At 40.9% G+C, this 16,217-nt stretch overlaps 1 protein-coding gene across 5 annotated transcripts in view; it reads left to right on the top strand.

The window, feature by feature from the left end:
* BRWD1 (bromodomain and WD repeat domain containing 1) overlaps positions 1-16,217 on the top strand; it is a 129,074-nt gene that overhangs the window by 7,487 nt on the left and 105,370 nt on the right. For all 5 annotated transcript variants that reach the window (XM_032175931.2, XM_032175928.2, XM_058427926.1 and 2 more), the window contains 4 exons: positions 8,067-8,217; positions 10,282-10,380; positions 10,743-10,903; positions 12,287-12,508. In XM_032175931.2, coding sequence (XP_032031822.1) covers positions 8,067-8,217; positions 10,282-10,380; positions 10,743-10,903; positions 12,287-12,508 — 633 coding nt within the window. The remainder of the gene's footprint in view (positions 1-8,066; positions 8,218-10,281; positions 10,381-10,742; positions 10,904-12,286; positions 12,509-16,217) is intronic.

Raw genomic sequence — 16,217 nt, forward strand, 5'->3', positions numbered from 1 at the left:
CTATTTTTTTTTTTTTTTTTTTTTTTTTTTTGAGTTTGGGTCTCTTGTTCAGGCTGGACTGCAGTGACGCAATAATGAATGGCTCACTGCAGCGTCAAACTCCTGGGCACAGGTGATCCTCCCGATTCAGTGTCCCAAGTAGCTGGGACTACAGGAGTGCGCAGCCACACCCAGATAAGGTTTGTTTTTTTTTTTTCTTTTTTTCGAGACAGAGTCTTGCACCGTCGCCAGGCTGGAGTGCAGTGGCGCAATCTTGGCTCACTGCAACCTCCACCTCCTGGGTTCAAGCGATTCTCCTGCCTCAGCCCTCCTGAGTAGCTGGGACTACAGGCACATGCCACCATGCCCAGCTAATTCTTGTATTTGAGACGGATTTCCTGTCCCAGGCTGGATCATGGCCAGGGCTCACTTCACGCCATTCTCCTGCCTCAGCCTCCAAGTAGCTGGGACTACAGGCGCCCGCCACCACGCCCGGCTATTTTTTTTTTTTTGTATTTTTAGTAGAGACGGGGTTTCACCGTGGTCTCGATCTCCTGACCTCGTGATCCGCCTGCCTCGGCCTCCCAAAGTGCTGGGATTACAAGCGTGAGCCACCGCGCCCGGCCTAATTCTTGTATTTTTAGTAGAGACAGGGTTTCACCATGTTGGCCAGGATGGTCTCTATCTCTTGACCTTGTGATCCACCCACCTCAGCCTCCCAAAGTGCTGGGATTACAGGCGTGAGCCACTGCACCAGGTCTAATTTTTGTATTTTTAGTAGAGATGGGATTTCACCATATTGGTCAGGCTGGTGTCTCAAACTCCTGACCTCAGGTGATCCACTGACCTTGGCCTCCCAAAGTGCTGGGATTACAGGTGTGAACTACTGTGCCTGGCTGGCTGTGCTACCTTAAAAGAGAGTAGTTACTAGTTTCCATAGGCTCACCCAACAACAAGTTATTTGTACCTAAGGGATAAAAGTTGAGTGACTTGTTTATTTTCAGATCATATGTATCCTTATGGATTTTTGCAAGCTTATTGTATTGATTCCTGAGAAAAATTTGTTAAAATCTCCAACTATGGCCAGACGTGGTGGCTTACTTATGTAATCCCAGCACTTTAGGGGGCCAAGGTGGGCAGATCACTTGAGGTCAGGAGTTCAAGACCAGCCTGGTGAACCTTGTGAAACCCGTCTCTACTAAAAATACAAAAATTAGCCAGGCATGGTGGTACATGCCTGTAGTCCCAGCTACTTGGGAGGCTGAGGCAAGAGAATTGCTTGAACCCATGAGGCGGAGGTTACAGTGAGCAGAGATTGCGCCACTGTACTCCAGCCTGGGCGACAGAGCAAGACTCCATCTCAAAAAAAAAAAAAAAAATCTCCAAATATGATTGTGGATTTGTTGCTCTTTTTGTCCTTTTTGAAGCTGTTATTAGGTACATTCAAATTTAGGATTTTTGTTTTCCTATTGAATTGACCTTAAATATTAGAAAATGCTTTATTCATTATAATTTTCTTGTCTTCCCATCTACTTTGCCTTACATTAATACAGCCACACCAACTTTCTTTTGGTTAGCGATGGCACAGTGTATCTTTTTCTGTCCTTTTCCTTTCAACCTTTCTTTGTTCGCATATTTAAAGTTTATCTCCCATAAACAGCGTGTGGTTTTATGTGCATTCTTTTAGTGATGTTTTGGTCATTTGTAATTTTTTTTTTTTTTTCCCCAGACAAGTTCTCACTTTGTTGCCCAGGGTGAAGTGCAGTGGCATGATCATGGCACACTGCAACTTTGACCTCCTGGGTTCAAGGGATCCTCCTGCCTCACCCTCTTGAGTAGCTGAGTCTATAGGTGTGTGCCATCATGGCCGGCTAATTAAAAACATTTTTTTTTGTAGAGACAGTGTCTCACTATATGGCCTAGGCTCATCTTGAACTCTTGGACTCAGACAGTCCTCCCACCTTGGCTTCCCAAAGTGCTGGGATTATAGGTGTGAGCCACTGCGCCTTGCTCATTTGTATTTAACATAAACATAATTGGGTTTAAGTTTACCTGTTCTTTATTTCATTGCTTCTTTATTCCTTCTCTCACTTTTTTTTTTGATTAATCAAGTATTATTTTAAGATGACAGCAAGATTTCAAAAAGATAAAAAGTATTCTACTTATTCTGTATTTCTTTTTTTTTTTTTTTTTTTGAGAAAGAGTTTCACTCTGGTTGCCCAGCCTGGAGTGCAATGGTGCAATCTCGGCTTACTGCGACCTCCGCCTCTCAGGTTCAAGTGATTCTCCTGCCTCAGCCTCCTGAGTAGCTGGGATTACAGGCGCCTGCCACCACGCCTGGCTCATTTTGTATTTTTAATAGAAACGAGGTTTCACCATGTTGGCCAGGCTGGTCTCGAGCTCCTGACCTCAGGTGATCCACCCCCCTCAGGCTCCCATAGTGCTGGGATTACAGGTGTGAGCCACCGCGCCTGGCGACTACTTATTCTGTATTTCCTTCTTTTTTCTTTTTTTCTGAGACAGGGTCTCACTCTGTCACCCAGGCTGAAGTACGGTGGTATGATCACAGCTCACTGCAGCCTCAGCCTCTTGGGCTCAAGCCATCTTCCAACCTTAGTCTCCTGAGTAGCTGGAACCACAGGCACGCACCACCACACCTGGCTATTTTTTTTTTTTTTTTTGAGACAGGGTCTTGCTCTGTCGCCCGTGCTGAAGTGCGGTGGCACTATCTTGGCTCACTGCAAGCTCCGCTTCCCGGGTTCATGCCATTCTCCTGCCTCAGCCTCCCAAGTAGCTGGGACTGCAGGTGCTCGCCACCCTGCCCAGCTAATTTTTGTATTTTTGGTAGAGATGGGGTTTCACTGTGTTAGCCAGGATGGTCTCAATCTCCTGACCTTGTGATCTGCCCGCCTCGGCCTCCCAAAGTGCTGGGATTACAGGCATGAGCCACTGCACCTGGCCTCACCTGGCTTTTTTTTTGTAGAGATGGGGTTTTGCCATGTTGCCCAGGCTGGTCTGGAACTCCTGAGCTCAAGTGATCTGCCCTCAGCCTCCCAAAGTGGACCTTGCTTGGACTAACTATTCTTTCTTTCTTCATTTTTTTAATAACTTTTTTTTTTTTTTTTGGAGATGGAGTCTTGCTCTGTTGCCCAGGCTGGGGCGCAGTTGCGTGATCCTGGCTTACTGCAACCTCTGCCTCCCGGGCTCAAGCGATTCTCCTGCCTCAGCCTCTCAAGTAGCTGAGATTACAGTCGCCTGCTACCATGCCCGGCTAATCTTTGTATTTTTAGTAGAAATGGGGTTTCACCACATTCACCAGGCTGGTCTTGAACTCCTGACCATTAGTGATCCACCTGTCTTGGCCTCCCAAAGTGCTGGGATTACAGGTGCTAGTCACTGCACCCGGCCTCTCTATTTCTTTTTAGTTATATATCCTTTTATTATTCTTTTGATGGTTTCCCTAGAGGTTTCAATATACATTACCAATGTACATTACTTTAAATTAGTTCCTTTACCACTTCCCAAATAAATGAAGTTATAACTGTTATTTGTCACTATCCCGTCGCTTTGAGCTAGTAATCGTTTTTTTTTTTTTTTTGAGACTGAGTCTCACTCTGTTGTGCAGGCTGGAGTGTGGTGGTGTGATCTCAGCTCACTGCAACCTTTGTCTCCTGGGTTCAAGCAATTCTCCTGCCTCAGCCTTCCAAGTAGCTGGAATTGCAGGAGCATGCCACCACACCCAGCTACTTTCTGTATTTTTAGTAGAGATGAGGTTTTTCCACGTTGCCCAGGCTAGTCTTGAACTCTTGGCCTCAAGTGATCCACCTGCCTGGGCCTCCCAAAGTGCTGGGATTACAGGCATGAGCCACCATGCCTGGCCTTACCTTTTTTAAGATGGGATCTCACTCTGTCACCTAGGTATGAGTGCAGTGGTGTGACCTTGGCTCACTGCAACTTCTACCTCCCAGATTCAAGTGATTCTTGTGCCTCAGCCTCCCAAGTAGCTGGGATTACAGGCATGTGCCACCATGCCTGGCTAATTTTTGTATTTTTAGTAGAGGTGGGGTTTCGCCTTGTTAGCCAGGCTGGTCTTGAACTCCTGACCTCAGGTGATCCGCCCACTTCAGCTTTCCAAAGTGCTGAGATTATAAGTCTGAGCCACTGCTCTCAGCCTGGCCTTACCACATATTATAAAAATTTCAAGATGTTATTACTGTTGTTTTAAAGTCAATATTCACTTGCTTACCTACCTATACATCTTTTCTGGTATTTTAAATTTCTTCCTCCAGTTCCATGGGACCTATTTGTGGTAATTTTTCTTCTATCGGCAGAACTTATTTTGTTATTTCTTTTAATGAAGGTTTGGCCGGGCTTGGTGGCTCACGCCTGTAATCCCAGCACTTTGGGAGGCCAAGGCAGGTGGATTACCTGAGGTCAGGAGTTCGAGACCAGCCTGGCCAACATGGTGAAACCCCTTCTCTACTAAAAATACAAAAATTAGCTGGGTGTGGCAGCGTGTGCTTGTAATCCCAGCTACTTGGGAGGCCGAGGCAGGAGAACCGCTTCAACCTGGGAGGTGGAGGTTGCAGTGATCCAGGATTGGGGCCACTACACTCCAGCCTGGGCAATGGAGCAAGACTGTCTCAAAAAAAAAAAAAAAAAAAAAAAAACAAGCTCTTTAACAAAGGTTTGTTGACAGTGACTTCAGTAGCTATGGAATTCTGGTTCATAGTCCTTTTTTTTTTTTTTCCAGCACATTAAAGATGTCCTACTGCCTTATGCCTTCCTAATGTTGAAAATTTAGCAGTCTTATTGCTCCTTTGAAAATAATGTTTTTTTGGTCTGGTTGCTTTTAAGATTTTTATTTTGTCTTTGATTTTCAGCAGTTTTACGATGTTGTCCTGTAGTCATGATCTATTGCTGTATAACAAATTACCCCAAAATTTAGCGGCTTAAAACTACATTGATTTGTTATTATCTGCCAGTTTCTCTAAGTCAGCGGTCCAGACAGTGCTCGGATGGGTTCCCTGTCTCCTTTTCTGTGAAGGTGCAGTCAGAATATTGGCAGAGCTGGGGTTTTAGCTGAAGGCTTGACGGGGGAGGAATAGGCTTCCAAGCTCATGTAGTTTTGGCAGGATTCGGTTCCTGGAGGGTTGTTTGACTGAGGGCCTCATTTCTACCTGACTATTGGCCACCCTCAGTTCCTCGCCCTTTTGGTCTTTCCACTGTGATAGCTTGAGTTATCAAAAGATGAAAGCTGACAAGGCAGTAGAGTCTTAGCAAGACAGAAGTCACAATTGTAACCTAATCATAGAAGTAGTATCCTCTCAATGTTACTGTTTTCCGAAGTAACTGAGGAGGGGATGTCACAAGTCTGACTACCAAGAGGTTTGGGCACTATTAGAGGGCGTGTCAGAAGCTGTCTTTCACATGTGCACCTAGGTGGTTTCCTTTTTTTTTTTTTTTTTTTTGTGGGAGCCTTGCTCTGTCACCCAGGCTGGAGTGCGGTGGCGCCATCTTGACTCATTGCAAGCTCCGCTTCCTGCGTTCATGCCATTCTCCTGCCTCAGCCTCCCCAGCAGCTGGGACTACAGGCACCTGCCACCATGCCTGGCTAATTTTTTTGTATTTTTATTAGAGACGGGGTTTCACTGTGTTAGCCAGGATGGTCTCGGATCTCCTGACCTCGTGATCTGCCCGCCTTGGCCTCCCAAAGTGGGTTTTCTTTGCGTTTATTTTGCTTGGGTTCTCTGAGCTTTTCGAATAAGTGGTATGATATCAAATAGTCTAATGTGTAATTAAAGTCCCAAGTGGAAAGGATAGAGGAGAGAAGTAGTTTGGAGAAATAACAGCTAAGCATTTTTGAACATCTGGGCCATCTCTAGGTCTACTTCTATTGACCATTTCCCCTCTTGACCATGGGTCATATATCTAGCTTTGTTGTGTATCTCATTTTTTTAAGGTATGCTGTAACTTTTTATGTAAAAAGAGTAGAGGCTGCAGTAATGTATTTACCTCTGGTAAAGATGTGCTCTTTTCTCAAGCAGTTAGTGTGTGAGACAGGGTCAATCTTATTTGTAAATGGTCATCTCTGAGCTTTGTTACATTCAGTTAATCACTGGCTTTCCATGCTTTGAGGGTGGCATCAATACTTTCCCTTCCAGCAGAGTTTGACATTTGGCCCTCGTGAAATTCCTGAGATGTCTTATTTTTTACGTTGGAGTTGCCACCTTTCCATACTTTGTGAGATCTTGTTCTACTTTGTACCTGACCGCCAACTTTTTAGGCTGTTACTAAGTTCGCTCTGCCTTGCCATCCTGCTCTAGGCTTTCCATGTCAGAAGAGATCATTCTCCACTCTGTTCTATCTCCAGCCTTAGGAGGGCCTCTGCAGTGCATTTGGAATGTAAGGTTTCTTCCAGGGCTGCCCTGGCTTTAGTGTTTGGGCCCTATGCAGTTGGTGAAGGCCTATGGGAAAAAATTGTGGTAGATGTGCAGACTCACTGTAACTGAGGCTCCTTAGGATTCTAATCAGTCATGCTGGCCACAAGTAGTCATTAAGTTTGTTAGAGGTTTGAGTGGTTTTTTCTTATTCTTGTCTGAGGTCGGTTCTTCCTGCCTCTCTGCTAGGGATGTAAGCAGCTATGAGTCCCTTTTTTTTTTTTAACTTTATTTATTTATTTTTTTGAGATGGAGTTTCACTCTTGTCGCCCAGGCTGTGGAGTGCTATGGCATGATCTTGGTTCACTGCAACCTCCGCCTCCCAGGTTCTAGTGATTTCATACCTCAGCCTCCTAAGTAGCTGGGATTACAGGTGCCCACCACCACACCCAGCTAATTTTTGTGTGTTTTTTTTTTTTTTTAGTAGAGAGGGGATTTCACCATTTCTGCCAGGCTGGTCTCGAACTCTTGACCTCCAGTGATCCACCTGCCTCGGCCTCCCAAAGTGTTGGGATTACAAGCGTGAGCCACCGCGCCCGGCCTGAGTCCCTTTTCTGTTCCCAGAAAAGCTTGTATTTCTGGGATTAGTTAATGTAGATTTTGTTTCTTCAGCTGTGATGGGTTTATACATTTTTTAAAGTTTATCCAGCCTGTTCTTATTGTAGAGATGAGAGCAATATCTTTTATCTTTTACGTTGGAGTAAATAAATGATTATTTTTCATTTAAAATTATGAGAGACATATATTTGTCTATAGTTATCTATAGGTATATTCACTTTTGGTTCCTGGCACCTAGTAGTCTGTCAGTACTTACCAAAAGAATTAATGTTTTTTACTGCCTAGTATATTGTTGAGAACCAGTTATCCATGATTTAGATACTAAATGATGTCTTGTAGGATCTTTGATATCTTAACATCTCTCTCAAAGGTGTATGCTTCACTTACAGGCCAGTTAGCGTATTTTTTTTTTTTTTTTTTTTTTGAGACAGGCGAGTTAGTGTAATATTTTTTTTTCTTTTTTCTTGTTGCCCAGACTAGAGTGCAATGGCACGATCCAGGCTTACTGCAACCTCTACCTCCTGGGTTCAAGTGATTCTCCTGCCTTAGCCTTTCAAGTAGCTGGGACTACAGGCGTGCACCACCATGCCTGGCTAATTTTGTATTTTTAGTAGAGATGGGGGTTTCACCATGTTGGTCAGGCTGGTCTCGAACTCCTGACCTCAAGTGATCCACCTGCCTTGGCCTTCCAAAGTGCTGAGATTACAGGTGTGAGTCACCATGCCCGGCCCAGTTAGTGCAATTTTGAGTAAAGTCTTGATTTCAAGTCTTGAAATTAAGTTTTGTTAGCTCTGCAACCTTTGTTCTTTTTCAGAGGTGCTTTTCCAGGTCATTTGCATATAAATTTTAGAACAAAATTGTCAATTTCTACAAAAAAAAATCTTGCTGAAGTTTTGAGTGTTACAGGTTTGAATCTGTAGATCAAATCTGTAGATCAGCTTATTGCTTATTTAAGTTGTCTTTAATTTCTCTCAGCATGTTTTACAGTTTTCAGTGTATGTTTTTCACATTTTGCCAGACTTATCCCTAAGTATTTAATAGTTTTTGATATTATTAAACTGTTGTCATTAAAATTTGCTCTCCAACTAGGTCTTGTCCAATAAGCATGTGGCTCCTGATCATCTGTTGCAAATCTGCCAGCGCATCGGTCCTATGTTGGATAAAGAAATTCCACCCAGTATTTCAAGAGTCACTTCTTTACTTGGTGCAGGAAGGCAGTCTTTGCTACGTACAGCAAAAGGTACCTTAATTTGAAGAAGTGTTCTGCTTTGTATTAATAGCCTAATAATTATTATAATTGTGAAGTAATGTAAGCATTGTGGAAGAAAGGTGATAATGTAACTATAAATCATGCTGTGGACTATAAAATTCTCTGCATTTAGCATAGAACATTGAATTTTATTACATAAGTGTTTAATGGGTCCTTCCGCATTAAAAAGTTGATAAAGATATAGATGTTAAGCTAAAAAGCTTGAATTTATTCTGAGATGTTGTTTGAGGTTTTATCAATGTGAGTTCTTAATTTTCCATTTTGTAGCTCACTCATAACTTCATTGAATGTAATTGTATGTGTCTAATAAACTCTTTAAATGCTAGAGGTATTTCATTTGATATTTAGCTTCTGAAAGCCCTTTGTTATAAAGGGAAGTGATTTTCTAAATTTGGTAGCAGCTTGAAAACAAGCACCAAACATGTAAAATTGCATGGTTCTTTTTTTACTAATTTAATTTTTTTGCCAAGTTATGTGTTAGCAAAATGTTTGAAATTGCTATTCTTTTTCTGTTAGCTTGGTATATATGACTTAGACTAAGTATATGTATGTGATATAATATATGTGTATATGTGGCTAAACTGCTAATGGGCAAAGATTGTTGGTTCTTCTGATCCTGAGTATACATCAAGTTCATCCCATGATTATTTTTTATTACGAGCTATTGCTGATGTGATGCTACTCTTAGCTGCACCACCAGTATAAAGCTTAACTGAGAAAGAACACCCCTCCCTCTTAGTTGTGTGCCAGACTGGTTTGTTAGCTTTAGTTGTTTCTTAGTGCTCTAGCCATGTCACCCTGTGGCACTAATCAGGAAACTGTTTATATTCTTCCTCTTCTGTGTCCCTATTCACTTTGTAATTATTCTATTTTAGCTGGTTATATGGTAGTTAATTGGTAGCCTGTTTTCCTTTGTTTTCTCTACTTGTGTCAAGCTCCATGTCGTTGTTTTGTGATGAGCAGTGATTTAGAACTGGCCAGACCTTAGAAGAGTCTTCAGCAAGCTGCCCTAGGGTAGGGGCATATTTTCTATTTGTTTTGTACTGGTACCCCAGGAGGATGCCTTGTAACTGCTCTTTGGTCATGATAGTGGTAATGAATCCATTCATGTAAAATGCAATATGTCTGTTAGTTTGGGGCACCCGAGGCTCAGTAGAGGTTTAGTATGATGCCTTCCCTTTCTTTGAGTTATGAAGAAACAAATTTCTGGCACAGTGTGACTGCTTCAAACCTATGTTCTGCTGCTATCTCCTATAGAGGAGGGCAGACTTTTTTTTCTTAGCGCATTTGCTGGTAGGTCAAGGAGGGATGGACTTTGAATTAGTGTTCAGAGTCACAGATCCTACGTATGTGCTCTTCAGTAGAGGATTTTCTGTGATCCTAAAATGAAGGGAAAGCTATATAATTTATTGGTACTTCCTAAAGATAGAGACTAAAGTCATGGCAGTATTGGCCAAATGAATTTTAAAACTGAACAAGTCATGAATTTTCATATAAATCAAAGAACTTTTTCCTTATAAAAGCTTCCATTTTTGAAAAGTTGGATCAGTTGTAAGACCTTTTATCTTTAGTATTGTATGATATAATTCTACATTGAAAAATAAACACTTGGCATTAAATGGGACTTGGAGTCAAAAGATCTGGTTTTATGGTCCATCTTTACCAAACATTTGCTGTGGATCTCTTTAAAGGTCCTGGAACCTTTGAGCCTCAGTTACCTCACTTGTAAATTGGCAAAAATACCTACCTCACAGGGTTGTTGTGAGGATTCAATGAGCTAATGTATGTTGAAAGCACTTTGTGAATTGTAAAGTGCTACACAAATGTTAGTTGTTGTTGCTGCTGTATCTGAGATGTCTTAATTTTCTTTTTCTTCAGAAATAGTCTAATAAACCTCCAGGGCTTTTCTGTTAAAGTATATTAGTTGGTAAAATGTTGAATAAACAGTTTATTACAATATACGTAAGTATTCTATAAAATCTTTCTTGGGGTTAACTTTCAAGATTTTATGTGTATCTAAAATTCATTTTAAAGACTGCAGGCACACAGTTTGGAAGGGCTCTGCCTTTGCTGCTCTTCATAGAGGAAGACCTCCTGAAATGCCAGTGAATTATGGTTCCCCACCAAATCTTGGTAAGTAAGGTTGGCCTTTGAGATGCCTGAAATAATTCTTTTTAAATTTCTCAACAACCTTTATAAATGCTGTATTAAAATTTAAAAGGAAATACTGGTTGAAATGTTGCTTTAATAGTAATAAGTATCAAATGTCAAATTATTGTTAAAATAATTACTAAAAATAAAATTAATAAAAAAGTCTTTTTGTAGTAAGAAGTCTATGTTAGTGAATACAGAAGAATAGAACTGAGAAGAAATTGTGTCATTAGGGCTTCTTGAACATAGATTTTTGTGACCCTCTAGAAATTGTTATTCGAGTTTTTCTTAGATTTTTCCTTATTGGCTCTCCCTTAACCATTTTCATTGTTTTTATTTCCTAGTGGAGATACATCGAGGAAAACAACTCACAGGGTGTTCCACTTTTAGTACAGCATTTCCAGGAACTATGTATCAGCATATAAAAATGCACAGAAGGATTCTCGGACATCTATCTGCTGTTTACTGTGTAGCATTTGATAGGACAGGACATAGAATCTTTACAGTGAGTTAAAATTTTAAACTTGATTTGATGTCATCTAGAGTACTTTAGTGTGCTTCAGAATCATCTAGGAAATCTTAGTTTCTGTTTCCCATCCTCAGAGATTTTGACTCAGTAGGTACGGTGTGGGTCTCACGAATTTGTATTTTTAATAAGTGCTTCAGCCGAAGATAGGACTCTGTGCTGTTTTGAAAGACAGTGATTTAGAGTAGTGGTTCTTAAATGTGATATTTAAGGATGCTTAAAAATAGACATACCTCATACTTTCCCTCTAGCACATTCTAGACTTACTGAATTAGATTACATTGTAATGAAATATATGTATTAACTGTAAACCCCTCAAGATAAAAAGCTCCTCAGACCTCTCCAAGTGATTCATGTTCACATTAATCACTGGTTCAGGAAAATGGGTTGATTATAAAATAACCCATTAGTGTTCAAGTAAGTATTAAAAACCTATCTGAAAAAATTTGAAATTTATCATTTTAATGTTTTAAGGGTAAATTAGGATAGGTGAGAAGTTTAACTTTCATTTTGTGGGTGTACAATTCAAGAGTAGATAATCAAATGTTTCTTGAATGGGTGCTGGCTAGTACTGTAAACTTGAGACTGTGTTGTTTGTGAGGAGGCTATTCCCACCACTTTTGTTTGTTTTTGGGATTGCCACTTAGTCCTGTTTCTCACACTATGAATATTCATCACATTATTTAGCTTGATGTGAATAGACTTTTTTTTTTTTTTTTTTTTTGAGATGGAGTCTTGCTCTGTCGCCTAGGCTGGAGTGCAGTGGCGCAATCTCTGCTCACTGCAAGCCCCGCCTCCTGGATTCACACCATTCTCCTGCCTCAGCCTCTCTAGTAGCTGGGACTACAGGTGCTAGCCACCACGCCTGGCTAATTTTTTGTATTTTTTAGTAGAGACGAGGTTCCACTGCCTTAGCCAGGACGGTCTCAATCTCCTGACCTTGTGATCTGCCCACCTGGGCCTCCCAAAGTGTTGGGATTACAGGTGTGAGCCACTGTGCCCGGTCTAGACTAGCATTTAACCATTGTTAGTTGATATGAGAGAGCCGTGAACTTTGAGTTGGACTTACTACTTTGCAGAGAACTTGGGGGAAAATAGTATTGATAATGGAGTCTGACCCGTAGAAATGATAACTCGGCAGTATCTTTATGTAGACTTTCTTTGCCTTAAAGAAAAATACTGTTATTCTGTAAGTGTTCTGACCATAAGTCATAATTTATTACATAAATAACAGAGTATTCTATAGTTGGAAAGAGAGAAGTTAAAGAAAGTTAATTTGGATGGCATATAAAAGGTATTCTTTTAATATTATTTAAAAGATTTGCTGTACTAACATAAATTTTTGGATATATTTTTTCTTAGGGTTCAGATGACTGTTTGGTAAAGATTTGGTCAACACATAATGGCCGCTTGTTATCTACATTAAGAGGTCATTCTGCAGAAATTTCAGATATGGCAGTAAACTATGAGAATACAATGATTGCTGCGGGGAGCTGTGATAAAATTATTAGAGTGTGGTGCTTGAGAACTTGTGCCCCAGTTGCTGTGCTCCAAGGACACACAGGATCAATTACATCTTTACAGGTAAACTTCTAGCTTAGTGGGCACATTCCTATATATATTTTCACATTTTTCTTTAAAACAGTTTCTTTGGAATTGAGAAATAGTAAGATGTGTATTAGTAACTATATCTTTTAAGTAAGAGAAATGATAATCATTGATACTTCCACAAATCATGGAAGGCTGATGAAATGAAGATCTAATGCATATTTACATGAAGGCTTATTGATATTTTGGGGTTTATGGTTGAACTGGATGAGTGTCAATTAGAAACTGGTGATAGATTAATTATTTTTCAACTTTAAAACTTGTGGATTTTGCTAAGTTGATTTTGTTTTTTTTTTTTTTTTTTTTTTTTTTTTTTTTGAGACTGAGTCTTGTTCTCTTGCCCAGGTTGGAGTGCAGTGGTGTGATCTCAGCTCGCTACAACCTCTGCCTCCCGGGTTCAAGCAATTCTTGTGCCTCAGCCTCCTGAGTAGGTAGAATTACAGGTGTCCACCACCACACCTGGCTAATTTTTGTATTTTTAGTAGAGACAGGGTTTCACCATGTTGGGCAGGCTGGTCTCAAACTCCTGACCTCAAGTAACCTGCGTGGCTTGGCCTCCCAAAGTGCTGGGATTACAGGCGTGAGCCACCGTGCCTGGCTGCTTAGTTGATTTAATTTACCAAAATACTTAGTTTTTTTTTTTTTCACAATAAGCAGAGGATAATTTTGAACCTATACAGAGTAGACAGAATAGTATAAACCCCTATGTATCTGTCAACCCATGGCCAATTCTTTCCTAACTGCTTCATCTTGTACCTAAAGCAAATCCTAGATTTTATATCATTTCTTCTGCAAATATTTCATTCTGTATTTGTAAAAGATAAGGATTCCCCTCCCCACTTTTTTTCATAGCAACTGTTATGGAAGGAAAAGATTCTTTTTTAAAACAACTACAACACTATTATCACACTATTTATTGATGTTCAAGTTTCCAGTTGTCTCATAATGGTATTTTATTTAGGTTGTTTGAATCAGGAGCAAAACAAAGCCTGCATGTTACAATTGGTTGCTATAGAATAAAAGAAACTTAAAATATAAATTTCACCTACCTATGCAGTTAAAAAAAATTCTCTTGCAGTTTCTTTGTTGAAGGACCTAGGTTATCTATAGTTTCCTCACAGTTTGGATGTTGCCAATTGTATCCTGTTGGAGTAGTTTAATATGTTCCTCTGTATTTCTATTAAGTTGGTTATTGGATCTAGAGCAGTGGTTCTCTTTAATGTGCATGAGAATCCCCTGGAGGGCTTGATTAAAACATTGTTAGGCACTACTCCCAAAGTTTCTGATTCAAAACGTCTGGGGTGGGGGTATGAGAATTTCATCACTGATAGAGAGTTGATCACATTGAGATGTAAGTTCTTCCATCAGAAAGCACAAAATGTCTAGTGTTTTTCTGTATTACTCACTGATGATCATTGCCTTACATCTGTTAGTTATTAGGGACAGAAAATGTTACTCTTATTAGTGCAAGGTTCTTGGCTCTCAGTAACAGAAATTAATAGGAGGCTAGGCAGACTTCCCAGACAAGATTTATTAAGACTTATGCTGAGATTTATTAAGACTTGTGCCTAGCAGTGGCTCATGCCTCTAATCTCAGCACTTTAGGGAGGCTGAGGTGGGAGGATCACTTGAGCTCACAGGTTTGAGACCCGGCCTGGGCAACTTAGCAAGACACCTACCACCCCCCCATCCCCCCAAAAAAGTAGTTTGGCAAGGTAGCACACGCCTGTAGTCTCAGTACTCCTGAGGTTGAGGGGGGATTGCTTGAGCCAGGAGGTTGAGGCTGCAGTGAGCTGTTACCATACCAGTGCATTCCAGCCTGGGTGACAAAGGGAGACTGTCTCAAAAAAAAAGAGACTTATGCCTGAAACATTGGGAATAAGTGAGACGGTGAAGGAAGAAGGGTTCTCTGGCTGGCTCCCCAGGGGAATGCCTTGCCGTGTCTTAAGGAAGGTAATGTGCATAACTCATCAGGTAGGTGAACGTTATTGCATGTGTGGGATGGAGCACAGGGTGTGCAGATGCACTAAGGAATCATGCGAACACATATGTCACATGATGAGAGGGGCAGATAAGCCCCTCTGGGCGAAGGTTTTAGTATTACAATGAGGCTCAGGGTTAGGATTGGTCCTTCTCCTGGCCTTGTGCACATATGGGCAATAGAGTTAACTCTCCTTAGTAGGATTCATGGTGGAATGCTGCTTGTTTTAGTTTTTTTAGACAACTTACAAGGTCTGGTCAGCGAGTATAGGCCAGTGGGAGTGGTACCAAAATGTCTCGTGGTCAGTGGTCACATATGGAAAAACATGTTGGTGGGATTGGGCCAAGTGCTGTCCCTACTACCCTGTTTCAGTGCTTTTCTATCATTTTTTGAAACTTAGGTTTGGTTAGGCTGAAGTAAATTGTTCGATGATTTGTCAGGCTTTTATTTTATGTTTGATTTATAAGGCTTTTAAAGGTAAATTGGTGTCTCATTAGAATTTGGTTAAAACTGGTGGTTGTTCAATTTTTTTATGCACATTCACCTAGGCTATATATTACTGGTCACTTAAATGGATTTGGTGTGAAATTTTATGATAAAAGGCGACTTTTGTTCTAGTCAGTATTCTCAAAGAAAAGAGAGTGAGTAGCTATTTTGGGATGAAGATAGTTATAATTGAGATAGTGGTTTTTGTTTTTGTTTTTTGTTTTTGGCCCAGGCGGAGTGCTGTGGTACAGTCATGGCTCACTGTAACCTCAGCCTGGGGTCAAGGTGTGCCCATCTCAACCTCTCGAGTAGCTAGGGCCACAGGTGTGTGCTACCAGCCCCGGCTTTTAAAATTTTTTATAGGGATGGAATCTAGCCATGTTGTCCAGGCTGTTCTTGAATTCCTAGGATCAAGCAGTCCTTCTTCCTCCACCTCCCAAAATGCTGGAATTATAAGCCTGAGCCACCATGCCTTGCTGAGATAGTGTTTTATTTTGGAAGTTTAAGCAAGATTTTTGGTTTGTGTACTTAACTTTTAGTTAAGTATATTGTTCTCTGGAAGATTTTATAGTTTGAAAATTAATTCAAATTCTTGCTAGGTTTCACAGTTAACATTTTATAGTTTGATATGGATGTGTTGACAATATAGCTTTGAGAAAATTTATACTTTGAGAGGGTGCCTGTCTTAAAATCATCTTGGAATTCTTTGAAAGTGGAGTTCTAGTCTTCCCTGAAATGATTCTTCTTGTAATGGGGACTCACATGCGTTTATCACCTACTGAATATATCTGAAAAATCTAATTGGGTAGTAGTACATTTTTTTTTTTTTTTTCTGAGACGGAGTCTCGCTCTGTTGCCCAGGCTGGAGTGCAGTGGTGCAATCTCGGCCCACTACAACCTCTGCCTCATGGGTTCAAGCGGTTCTTCTGCCCCTCAGCCTCCCGAGTAGCTGGGACTACAGGCACGTGCCACCATGCCCGGCTAATTTTTTGTATTTTTAGTAGAGATGGGGTTTCACTGTGTTAGCCAGGATTGTCTCGATCTCCTGACGTCGTGATCCACCTGCCTTGGCCTCCCAAAGTGCTGGGATTACAGGTGTGAGCCACCTCGCCCAACCTCAGTGGGTGATTTTAACAGCATCTGAACACAACTGATGAAACTGAAGAGAGAATTAGTGAAGTGGAATTGAGGCCAGAAGAAAATAAATAGAACCAAGTA

Source organism: Hylobates moloch, unplaced genomic scaffold (genome assembly GCF_009828535.3).
Source record: "Hylobates moloch isolate HMO894 unplaced genomic scaffold, HMol_V3 SCAFFOLD_14, whole genome shotgun sequence".
In the NCBI taxonomy this organism is placed as follows: domain Eukaryota; kingdom Metazoa; phylum Chordata; class Mammalia; order Primates; family Hylobatidae; genus Hylobates; species Hylobates moloch.